At 45.9% G+C, this 12,814-nt stretch overlaps 1 protein-coding gene across 1 annotated transcript in view; it reads right to left on the reverse strand.

Moving 5' to 3' along the window:
* Positions 1-12,814, reverse strand: part of SETDB2 (SET domain bifurcated histone lysine methyltransferase 2) — a 51,460-nt gene that overhangs the window by 15,775 nt on the left and 22,871 nt on the right. Inside the window, exons 15-17 of the mRNA XM_063150332.1 lie at positions 10,972-11,225; positions 10,863-10,919; positions 1,606-1,741 (exon numbers count right to left, since the gene is read on the reverse strand). Of these exons, the coding sequence (XP_063006402.1) occupies positions 1,606-1,741; positions 10,863-10,919; positions 10,972-11,225 (447 nt within the window). The remainder of the gene's footprint in view (positions 1-1,605; positions 1,742-10,862; positions 10,920-10,971; positions 11,226-12,814) is intronic.

Raw genomic sequence — 12,814 nt, forward strand, 5'->3', positions numbered from 1 at the left:
AGTCACCAATGCTGAAGAGAAACAAGGAATACATCTTTTCTTCTTGCCCTACCTAAGGAGGCTGATTTTTCTGTGTGTTAACAAGAGGTTTCACCTACACTGAACAAGGAGCTAAGCTTAAACATTTCTGCAGTCAAAAAAAGTTCCTCCTTCCACATAGGAGATTTCACATAACCTGAAGGCAGACTAAGAAAAGATAGTAAGGTGAGAAAGTTAACTTATTAAAAACAGGATCAAAGAAAATGTGAAATTCCAGGGTGCCCAGAGTAAGGATGAGAAGATCTTCAGGCAAGAGACCTCCACACCTTGGACATCTTATTATTTGCTCAGCTGTTCAGACCTACAGCTGGATGCAACATTTCTCTGTAATAAGATTTCCATACAGCCCAAAGCTGACAACAGCTGACTGCAGGAAAAAAACAGAAACATTGCACATATCCTGCGAGAAACTCACTAAAAATGCATACATGTACACTCAGGCCACTTTAATTCCTATAGAACTGCTGAGCCATGACAGTGAGTGAGGAAGGGGAAGTTCTTGGCAAATATTTCCTAAGCATTACATGTAGCTAATTCCAAACAAAAGAGAGCTACCCTTTCATCAACTAGCAGGCACAGTCTGTCTGCTCAGAGGGTGATAGCTGACTGCAAAAAAATCCTCCAAACAGCACAGACAAGCCTAAGGCAGAGAAATGAGTAAAGTTGCTGGGAGGAGAAAGCAAGCAGAAAAAAGAAAAAACAGAGACAGGGAGAGAAAGAGAAGTTTTAACACTGGAGAAACATTAAAGCCATAATAAAACCTGTTTCAAACAAAACATTCAAGTGCCGCAAAACAACGCTGTTGTGAGACATTCTGATAAAAAATAACCAACCAAAAAAGATATCAGAAAAGTAAAGATGTAACATAACAATTGTGAGAATAAGAAGGCTGGGACAGTGACAGTCAGAAAGTTGCTCTAGCAGCAATCTCTGGCACTAAACTGCCCTCAGCTATATACTCCCTCTGCTGCAGGGAGAATACAGCAGCTGTAATTGATTCTGCACTCCAAGAACCAGCTCCACCAACATTCCAGAATAAAGGGAAGGCATGAAGAGTAGGAGGATTGCAACACATTTAAGAGCTTCACAAATATTTTTATATCATCAGCTTCTGATATTTTTATTCCTTACTTTAAATTATTGACACATTGGAAAGTTTTTTAATCTTTAAGTGATATGGATATTTTTCTGCAAAGTTTTAAGTATACAGCTTTGTGTGGTCTGAGAATCCTCATCCAAGAGGATGAGTCTCAACAGTGCCTCAAGAAGACCTATTCCTGTTGCTAGACCATATGTGGTCCTTGTGGTGTTTTCATGTGTGTCTGGGACCACTGCTCAGCAGACATATGAAAACACCACAGATCAACAGCTCCAGCTGTGCAGACACATCCTCTCCCACTCCAAAATCCTGGCCAAGCCCTGCTGCTTTTTAAGCTTTTCATAATATAAACTTGCTGGTTTGAGTAACCAGCCTTTCAATCCAGACATCATTGCAAAACCAAAAACAGATAAGCAGTGGAAACTTCCCCCTCATCCCTTCAGCAGTGCCCAGCTAAAGGCACTCACCAGACAATCCTGATGAGCTGCAATATTTCTCTCTGTGGCGATGTACATCACAGAGCCAGCCTCCCCTTCTGAACAAAACGCACATGTCGTTCTCACCATCTTCGCCATTATCCACAAAGCACCTAGAGCAGGAAATCTGGGACAAAACACAAAGCAATTGAACAACTTCCATAGGCCAAGCAGGACAGAGGAAAGCAGAGCCCGCCAACACCTGCCTCCACCTACATCCCCTGACCCTGGGTGCTTTGCTCCTCCAGTAGCAAGTACCAGTGGAACAGGAAAAGCCTGCACCTGGCACAGCAGTGGGATGGAAACCAGATCCCAGGAGCTCCAGCAATTAGAGCTGGAGAAAGAAAGGTTTATCTCCTCTTGGAAAGTCACTAGCAAGCCATAAGGGGTAATACCAGAATTTTCAAGCTTGCTTGAAATATCTGCTCCAAAAACAGATCCAAGAGCAGCATGGCAAGTCATGCTCTCAGGTGTGAAACTCCTTTTATTTGGAGGAGGGCAATCACTCATAGTGTTTTCTTAACCTATTGCTGCCACGTGTGGGTCTGCAAGTCAACAAAGGACAGAGAAACAGCTGCCCCAAGCTTCACCAGTGCCTTCCAGGAGCTCACAGAAAACAAGGAAGAAATACTAATTTATTGCTGTAAGAAGGATGTAGCAAAGTAGTGTGGAGAGGTCTACAAGTAAATTGGGGCACAAAAAAAATCTTAAGTGAGAGATTCAAACATTCTCTCTGAAGCCATTCATTATAATGAACAATAGTTTCTGAGAAATAAAAGAATTAAAAGACACTTAAAAGTATATCAAGGGAATCGCAGAAGTTAAGAAATAACCTAAAATACACTATTAGGAAGAACTTTGATCAGATATCTAGATAAGTTAATAAATAATCTAAAATACACTCACAGAAGAAACTTTGGAATTAGAATATTTGAAGACGCAGAAGTGGAAGCCAATAAGTTAAAGTGACCTGCCAAGCCGTTAGAATCAAGCCAAGTACAACAGTAACTTCAGCCAAGCCATGGAAAAAAACATGCCAAGGATTAACAGGAAGATGTCCAAATTAGGAAAAGCTTAAAATTTAACTAAGGAAGACCAAGAATTCCCGGAAGACTCTGCCTATACTCCTGCCTGCCTATGAATATGCATGTAATAAATGATGTAATCCTTGTTTAAAATTGTATAAAAACCTGCTTTTGCTGTACATAACTCAGAAATCCATTTAGTGATTTCTCCAACGCGTTGCCAATAAATCCCTCCTGCCTATAGGCCTTAAATCCAGTCTCTGGGCAGCTTATTATCGCCTTTTGGGGCAAAATTCGGCATCATCTCTCAACAAGGTGAAATGCTGACAGGAGTGACAGAATTTTCCCTGAGCCCCAGGAATTTTCCTAGGGACACTTGTTATCTTTTCTTGGCCATATCCACTTAAGTCTTAATTGTTCTTCACATGGTCTTTCTCCAGCAGCTGCAACATTCTGAGGCCACCTACAAACTTCCCCAAAGCAGTCTGTTTCTGGACAAGCCTTTACACACATCCCCCACCAGCAGGTTAGAGCATCACCCCACAACATTTGTAGCAGAAATTTTACTTTGTGTTTTTTGTGCAAGTCCCCCAGAGAAATCTTCAACAACTTCCCACTCCTACAAGGTGTGATACTCCAAACTATCCTCTGCTGGAGACGCCACCTCTGACAGCACAAACTCCTGTACGACAAGGGGGAAGAAAAATCTGTGTTTACTTTCAAGAAACAGGAAGATCTGAAGTTAAATTATTCTAGTGAGAGGTAGTAAGGCCCAAGCACAAAACAGGCAGGAAATGGCATAGCCCAACAAATCCTGCAACCTTTTTCCAAGTTTCAACAGACAAATTGTTTTTGTTAGCTCCCACTCCCCTTGCATAAAACAGACTGGGTAGCCCCAAGTGGAAGCACCACCAAAGTAGAAGAGAATTTTTTATGGTTTTTCCCCTTTGGCTTACACTCCTGACAATTTACTTGTAATCACAAGTCACTTTGCCTTTGCACACAGTTGGAGTTTTTTTCTCTCTGTCCTTCTATGTCTTGTAAGCAAGGCAGGGTAGAAACTGATTTCCAATACCCATCTGTACACTGACCATATCAGTTTCAGAACCTGAGCAGTCAATAAATACAATAGAAAGAAACAGAAACACAAGGACATATTAGAACTAGAACAGAAAGAAATTCAAAAGAAGAATGAGCTAGAGTCTGAATGGCCTAGAATAGAAGAAAAGCTCTCTGCAGCAAACCAATACCTGGAATCAGTGCAGACACAGTGCCTGCTCAGGCCCAGTCAGGGGATCCAGCTCTAGGAATTTTTTAAGGAAGGGGCTAAACGTGGACTCTACAGTCCCTGGTGTTCTTACAGGCTCCAGAGAAATCCTGGTACTGATGGGGGACAGAAGACACTTGATCATGGTCAGCCTTGGGCTTACTCCAGCACCTTTCTAGGAATCCTTAAGCAGTGGAAACCCAGCTCTTGGCCATTCCTCTGTGCAGAAGCAGGCAGCCTGCACCTACAGCCCTGATTAGCCCTGTATCCTGTCCCTCTGTGGTGGGCTGGCCCTGGCTGGATGCCAGGCACTCCCCCAAGCCACTCTACCACTCCCCTCCACAACTGGATGGGGAGAGAAAATAGAACAAAGGGTTCATGGGCTAAGGACAGGGAGAGATCCCTCACCAAATGCCATCACAGGCAAAGCAGACTCAGCTTGGGGATAGTTAACTGAATTTATTACTAACAAAATCAGAGCAGGATAATAAGAAGTAAAATAGATTTTAAAACCACCTTGCCCTGACCCCTCCTTTCTTTCCAAACTTTACCTCTTTCCCCCAGGAGGCGCAGGGAGATGGAGAGTGGGGGCTAGGGTCAGTCCATCACTCATTGTTCCTGCCACACTCAAGGAGAGTCCTTCCCCTGCTGCAGTGTGGGGTCCCTCTCAATGGAGACAGCCCTCCACAAACACCTCCGTGAGTCCATCCCACGAACAACAGCTCTCCATGAACTGCTCCAACACAGGTCACTCTCCCATGGGGGGCAGTCCTTCAGGCACAGCTCCTCCAGGGCTGGTTCCCCCACAGGTCACAAGTTCTACCAGGGCCCTGCTGCATCATGGGCCTCCCATGGGCTCACAGCCTCTCTCAGGCACCCACCTGTTCCCAGGCTGTGCATGGATCTCTGAATCCCCATGGACCTCCCTGGGCTGCAGGGCACATCCTGCATCCCTGTTGGAGAATTTTGCTCAGAAATGGCTTACAGAGTTTTGTTCAGACATGCCATAATCATATACAGCTGATGGAAAAGTAAAAGGCAGCTGTGAGGAGCAAATTCTCACAGCCTGTTTCTGTAAACAACAAAAGTTCTCAGGCACGTTCACGTAAACAGCAGAAGTTCTCAGGTTGTTTTTAATAACAAGTAAATATCTTGTCCTTGGCTGGTTTGGGAAAGCAAAAGTTGACAAACATGGAGGCCTTGAGAACTTTCATAACAGGGTGAGAAAATAAATCTTGGATTCAATAACAAACCACAGGTATTGAAAACAAAAGGGGTTAATGTGTAATCTGTGACCTATGATGAGCTCGGATTTTGCAATATGCATGAGCTTAATTAACACCACTATAAAGGTGTGTGAGTGAGATCAATAAATTGGAGTCGATGCTGATCAACAAAGATGGGTCGTCTCCCTTCGCTTTCAACATAGTGGTGACCCCGACGTGATACGGCAATGCACCACGAAGGAGCGAAGAAACGGGTCAGGTCCTAAGCAGCGGGACGGCAGAAACGCGATAAAGGGATAAAAAAGAAGCTGAGTCGCGTTGTGCCTTGGGTGATCGTAAAGGCGAGCCTGACTGAGACGTGCTGCACGGACCTTGAAGAAGCTGCACTCAGCGCTGAGGAATTAGGTATGAAAAGGCAAGCAGCATATTTACAAAAATGGCAGGTTAAGGGCATGGATTTGCAAAAGGATTTTACAGGACTTTGGACTTACGGCTATGCTAGAGGGGTTTTCCTTAACCCCCATACGGTTTACGAGTTAACAGAGTGGCGTAAATTCGGTGATTTATTATGGGAGGCTACTTTAGAGAGTGATAAAACTGCCAAGAAGCTAAGCAGGCCATGGCAGGTGATGTACGGTGCACTGCTTCAGCATGTCTCTGAGTGCAAGGCGGCGGCCGCGGCTCTGGACACCTGCGGCGCTGGGCTACTCCGAACTCGGCACGGGCGCTCCGCCATGGGAGCAGCCGCGGCGAGCGACTGCCTGAAATGCTGCGCTGTAGCGGCGGGAGCGGAGGCAGCGGCGGGGAGAGCGGAGCTGCCGTGCGGGAGGAGCCACGGGTGCGGTGCACGCAGTGAGTCAGCCTGCCGGCGAGTTGTGCGAAACAAAGAGCCCAGCACGGCTTTCGCCCGCTCCGACACACGCGCCGCGGGACCGGAGCACGGCAAAAGCTCAAAAGCTTTGGTTTTAGACCTAACAGTGATAATAAACAAGAGACGCCAAGGACCATTACAACCCAGACGTTCCTCGCATAGCTGATTTTGGCTCAGCATCCGTTATGCTGTCAGAATCACCTGCATTAACATAGACTTTAACATCAGAAGCCCGGATAGCTCAGTCAGTAGAACATCTGACTCCAAAATTGTATTTTGAAAAATTTAAAAATGTTGAAGATGTTGGATTGATTGTATGAGTGAGATGTTATGAGTGTGCTTTTTGGTATAAAAATGCTATAGCAAACACGTGAAAAAAGTTGTTTTAGCTTAGTATTTTAGAATCAGGCCTGTAAGTAAGTTATAGTAAATGCTATATTCTATTTTTATAGTAAGTTTTATTTGTTGTTAAGTAGTTTAAATTATCTATTAAGTGCCATTAAATATTAAATACTGTTGAGGTTAAGTTTTGTTAAGTTTTCTGTTAAGATTAAATTATATTAGGTTTAAGTTATGTAGAATTTAAAGTCAGTTAAGTTCTGCTAAGTTAAGTTCTGTTGATTTGAAAATAAGTCTGCTAAGTTAAATATTTTAGGTGCCTTAAGTGCATACTACTTTCCCACCACTTCAAATCAACAAAGGACTGAGAATCGCCCAGCTGATGCCATTTGAGCCAAATGACTAAAGGATTACAGACTGTAAAACTGATTTTGAACTTTTCTGAGAAACCCAAGAAAAGGGTGGATGTGAAAATCTCAAGGACAGAAAGGATCATTTTTCAGGCTTGCCTCCTCTCCAGGTTGGCATGAATGAAAACAGGTAGCAGCCTTCTTTTCTTAGTCCAATTACCACCTACCGTGCAATGCCTGACAGGGCGGGACATTGCGGCTCAGTTGGGGGTGGTTTTAACCCTTTGGGGTAAAAGCCATTGCTCAGACCGTGGCTGGGGAACCTTACAGAGATACTAAGTGTGCTTTTAAATGCTTTTACTTGTTTTACCTTGTGTTTTTGATTGTGTTCAAGATATGGTCAGTAGAATAATAGAAAAACCCTAGCAGACTAACCTCCTTTTGCATAAAAGAAAAAACGGGGAATTTGTTGGAGAATTTTGCTCAGAAATGGCTTATAGAGTTTTGTTCAGACATGCCATAATCATATACAGCTGATGGAAAAGTAAAAGGCAGCTGTGAGGAGCAAATTCTCACAGCCTGTTTCTGTAAACAACAAAAGTTCTCAGGCACGTTCACGTAAACAGCAGAAGTTCTCAGGTTGTTTTTAATAACAAGTAAATATCTTGTCCTTGGCTGGTTTGGGAAAGCAAAAGTTGACAAACATGGAGGCCTTGAGAACTTTCATAACAGGGTGAGAAAATAAATCTTGGATTCAATAACAAACCTCAGGTATTGAAAACAAGAGGGGTTAATGTGTAATCTGTGACCTATGATGAGCTCGGATTTTGCAATATGCATGAGCTTAACTAACACCACTGTAAAGGTGTGTGAGATCAATAAATTGGAGTCGATGCTGATCAACAAGGATGGGTCGTCTCCCTTCGCTTTCAACACATCCCCATGGACCTCCCTGGGCTGCAGGGCACATCCTGCATCACCATGCTCTGCACCAGGGGCTGCAGGGGAATCCCAGCTCTGGCACCTGGAGCACCTCCTGCCCCTCCTTCTCCACGGACCTCGGTGTCTGCAGAGTTGCTCCTTTCACATATTCCCACTCCACTCCTCTCTGCCCACAATTTTATCAGCCCAGTAACTTTTTTTCTTTCCTTCTTAAATATGTTACCACATTCCTGCTGGGCTCAGCCTTGGGAGCAGAGGGTCAGTCCTGGAGCTGGCTGGCATTGGCTCTGCTGCACACGGGGGAAGTTTCCAGCAGCTTCTCACAGAAGGCACCCCTGTAGCTCTCCTGCTACCCAAACCTGGCCATACAAACCAAACCAACCCCCACAGGAAAGCTCTTCCTGAGCTTTCTGCTACAGCACTACCAGGAAGAGGTCCTGGAGCTAAACGGGGCAGTGGAGCTGGCTGGCTGCTCCTACGCAAGAAGGGAGAGGCTGAGGGCAGGTTTCCAGTTTCACAGCTCAGTTACATTTCATCTCAACAATGCCTTGCTTTTGCAGGGCTTAAGCCTGCCACTTAGGGATTCCGGTTGAAACACCTGCATCTGTCTGAAAAGGCAAGAAATCCATGCTCCTTGCTCCACTCTCTCAGTAGCACTCATGACAGCATTGCTGTTACTATTTCTCCTGCTGTCTCATTTAAAAGCCAAGGAATCTGAAACTATTTAGCTCTTCTCTCTACAGAAGCTGGTCTGCAGTTTTTTCCACCTCTGTCACTTCTATACTCTGCTGGCTACACTCAAAGAGGAGCACACCACCTCCAAAAGGATGGGCTACCATTTACACTACAGAGCCACAACATCACTCTGTATTTTCCTTAACAATTCTCACTATTTCAATCACATTTTAGCCTGCTTCTGAGCACAGAGCTGACACTTCCAGAGAACCACTGTTGGAAGCACAAAGCACTGAAAAATCCACGAAGCTCAACAAGCAAGGGGAGGCCCAGGGTGATCAGAGCAGACAAACCTGGGTGGAGGGCTGGTGGTTTGTGCTGCCACGGGCCTGGACAGGAATGTGAGGCATGTGGGAGCCATGTGGCCTTGTGCTTTCCCTTGCTTACCAGGAAATGTCCTGCACCACCTGCACCTCCAGGGTATTCTGTGCAACATGACCACAAACAATGGAAGGTACAAAAGTACCCTGATTTGTACCTAAGTGGAAAGAGAGAATTCAAGACACAAATCATAGGGACAGATCCATGGGTTTGTCCTCCGAGCCACCCCAGAAGGGACACCTTTCAGTGAGAGTCACATACCTGTCTGTTGGTTGGGTTAAGTTAGGTAGGGAAAGACCTCTGAGATCATCAAGTGCAAACAATGACCCAACACCACCCTGTCAACCCCAGACCAGTATCACAGTTCCCCAGATCTCCTCCTTAAGTGGCATCTGATTAAGCAGGGAGGGCATCATCATGATGGTTGTTTCTCTGCCACATCCATCATCTTTCACTTATCAATGCTGGATTTTCAGCTGCTGTTTTACAGTCAATCCCTTGCTGTCCCTAAATCCTTCTGCAACCCTTTACTTCCACTGTCATCACCACAGAGAACACAGGGGGCCCAATTCAGCGGCAAGATCTGGGGGACTCCTGCTGCCCTCTGCTCATGACAGGACAAATGATGCTGCAAACCAGAAAGCAGAGCAGCAGCTGAGAGAACAGTCACACCTGGACACTCCTCCTGTGCCATTGCCTAGAATAAGGGCTGCTGGTTTCGCTTCTTTACTTTTACACAACAGCGACTCAAGGAAAGGAAACGGGAAAGGAAACAGAAAGTAAAAGGGAGAAGAACAGTGCTGGCAAGAGTCCAGGGCTTGTACTGTTGGAAAAAGAAATGAAATTTAGCGAAATGTTTAATTACAGTTTAGTTATGAGTTGTGTGCAAATTGGTTTGTTAAAAACAGTTCTGTAGCCGTTGATAGTATGTGTTGGGTTTCGTGTGTAATCTAGCAAGTAGTCTTAGGAACTTAATAAATATTTAAACTAGTGTAAGAAAGTAAGAATGCTAACCTGTCTGGAGGCAGCATACAATGGTCTTAGAATAAGATAAGCAGAAGATTTATGATTTTGTTTGTGAACTAAGGAATGTATCACAAGGGGTCTGTGGCTAGGCAAGGGGAACTGTTTCTTGGAGACCTTGTTATGAATCGCATGTATAAGAGAGAAGCACCTGTACATGAAGTTGGAGCTCTGACTTGAGATGCTAGTCCACAAGCTCCCGGGCCCTTAATAAAGCACCGCGCAGAACTTATCCGAGTTTTGTGTCCTTTATCTATCGGGCAACAGTACCACTTACAAATTCAGCAATCCTGCTGAAATATTACCAGTTTGTCTAAGTATTTGCTCTCCAGACCCAGTTCTGAAAGCATTCTTGTATGTAAATACCCATCTTTTACAGAGGAGGAGGCTAAGGCACAGAATCTCTTAGTACATCCATAGGGGAGTAAGGAAAAGAACCCAAGTCCCCTGAATTCCAGTGCACTATTGAAACCCACTGCCCCAGCTCCTGCTCTGCTCTCCTCTTCCTTCCAGTGCAGTGCAGGATTGGATCTACGGAAGCAGGAAGAAAGAAAGGAATCACACACTCATTACTCCACACTCACTGTCCCTCATTTGTGCTTTGTGGGGAAAGAAGCACGGCTGGAGATTTCACAGCTAAACACGACCGACACTCACCTCCCCATTCTCCCTACGTCAGTACAGAACCTATACATGCAGGTTTCGCAAGGAAGAAGAAGGAACAAATAAAACTGCTTTCTGATCACCTCTCACTGAGAGCATCTTGCTCCAGCCCCCTGCCATGGGCACGGCACCGTTCGCTGGACTGGGCTGCTCAGAGCCCCATCCAGCCCGGCCCTGAACACCGCCAGCGACCAGATACCCACAGCTTTTCTGGGGAACCCGTGCCGAGGTCTCACCACTCTCACCAGCAAAGAGCTTCTTCCCGGTACCTCCCGGCCCCCCCCGGTGCCGCCCTCACGGCGCTCCCGGTGCCGCCCTCACGGCGCTCCCGGTGCCGCCCTCACGGCGCTCCCGGAGCCGCCCTCACGGCGCCACCGCCCAGCCCGAACCCCGGCAGTCTCCACTCGCTGGCACTGCGGGGAGAGCGGCGCTGCGGGACCGCCGGTGAGGAAGCTCCGCGCTCCCCCCGCCAGCAGTGGCACTTACCCCGCGGCGAGCCGTCGCCGCCACCGTCGCCGCCACCGTCGCCGCCACCGCCGCCCCCTACCCCGCCCTCAACTCTCCCGCGCGGAAGTGAGCGCGCCCGGCCCGGTACGGAGCATGCGCGGTGGGGCCCGCCGATGTTCCGCCCCGCACACCTGCGCGGCGCTGATTGGCTGCGACGCTCGCGTGGCAGGAGGGAAGGCGCGCCGGTGAGGCGCCGGTCACGTGATAAGGGAGGCGTGGCCCCGCGGGCGCGGTGGGGGTCACGGCCGAGTACCCGGGTTCGATACCCGTGCCCGGCACCGCCTTCGGGCCGCCATTCCCGAGGGCTTTCACCGTGGGAAGGGCGATATCCTGCATCCCTCCCTAGCCCCGTGCTCACTTTTCACAGAATCACAGCACTACTGTCCAACCTGAGCCTCCCCGGGTGCAGCTTTCCGCCACTTGTTACCGGGGGGAAGATGCCGACCCCACGCTCGCTACGCCTTCGTTTCAGGCAGTTCTATAGTGAGGTAGCGTGAAAAGTGCACATTACCTGGCTCTACGCAGATATTTACTGTATGTATTATGTTGTAGTGGTAAGTAGCGCTGTATTAACATTTCAATAGTATGGTAATTTTAGTTTTGTAGTTAAAATGTAGCTTTTGTAGTTAAAATAGAAACTATGTATGTGGGATATTTTGTTAAAGAGAGGAATGAGGTACTCGTACGGAGATAGCAGCCACAGGACATCTAAATCTTTCAGAGAAAAAGAATTTTTTGCCCTCTTATCAGAAGAAACTAACTTCTTCCTGCCTCAATCAGCCCTGAGGACGCCTCAGGATTAAGAGGAAGAAGCTGACACTGACCAGACAGAATCCTGTGTTTGAATGGAATTTATGCATCGTGTATGAGATGTATGAACATGCAACGGGCTATTGTTTTTAAGGGTTAATCCTCTGTTAACGTGTGCTCTTTTTTGGGGCTTATTTTGCCCAGAAAAAGGTACCCAGACATCCATAACTTTTTGTTCTTATTATCTTGTATTGTCCTAATCCTAATTGTCCAAATTTTTATTACTCTAATTTCATTACTATTTTTATAACCATTTTATTACTATTAAACTTTTACAATTTTAAAAACAAGTGATTGATGTTTTTCACAGGAAGGTTCACCCAGGAGCCTCCTTTTTTCCAGGCTAAACTCCCTCAGCTTCCTCAGCAGCTCCACACAGGATGTGTGCTCCTGAGCTTTCCCCAGCTCTGCTGCCCTTGTCTGGACACGCTCCAGCCCCTCCACGTCCTTGCTGATGTGATAAATGAATATGATTCATGCTAAAAATTGTAACTATATCAATATTTTAGAAAATATTTGTTAAAAATAGAGGAAAAGGATATGCAATTAGTGTCACTAAACAAATGTTTTCAGATGTTCATGAAAAGATAGGATACAGAGTATTGAGATAAGCATTATCCCAAAATGGATCCCAGCCTCGGGATAATTAAGGGATCAGCCTTGAAATGGAAAAAATTGGGATGATTCCAGGTATCTATGAAATAGTAAAGCTTATTTTTAGAATGTAATGCTGGCTTCTATAACACAAGACTTGGGGTGCATTTGCAGCCTGTGGGGTTGTTCAAAGGACAGTGATGATGATGAGAAGCCTTCATCAGAAGCGACCACCAAAGAGCCAAGACCTCTTAGAAACAAGTGGAGCATGCGCTGTGCAGTACAGCGATGTAGATTCAAAAATAGGAGGAGATTTACAAGAAAATACTGATGATGTATTAGCATACAGTATATAAGTTGTGTTGGGATTCCTTTGTTTTTTTTGGTAGGGGAGGCAGGGTGAGAAACCCCGGTTGGGTCTGTACCATTGTCTGTTTTGCTTGTGCCTTAGCAGAACCTTAATTAGACTTAAATAATCACTGCCAAATTTACTTTGTACATGCTTACCTGATTATATTCATTTTATA

This window comes from Melospiza melodia, chromosome 2, assembly GCF_035770615.1.
Source record: "Melospiza melodia melodia isolate bMelMel2 chromosome 2, bMelMel2.pri, whole genome shotgun sequence".
In the NCBI taxonomy this organism is placed as follows: Eukaryota; Metazoa; Chordata; class Aves; order Passeriformes; family Passerellidae; genus Melospiza; species Melospiza melodia.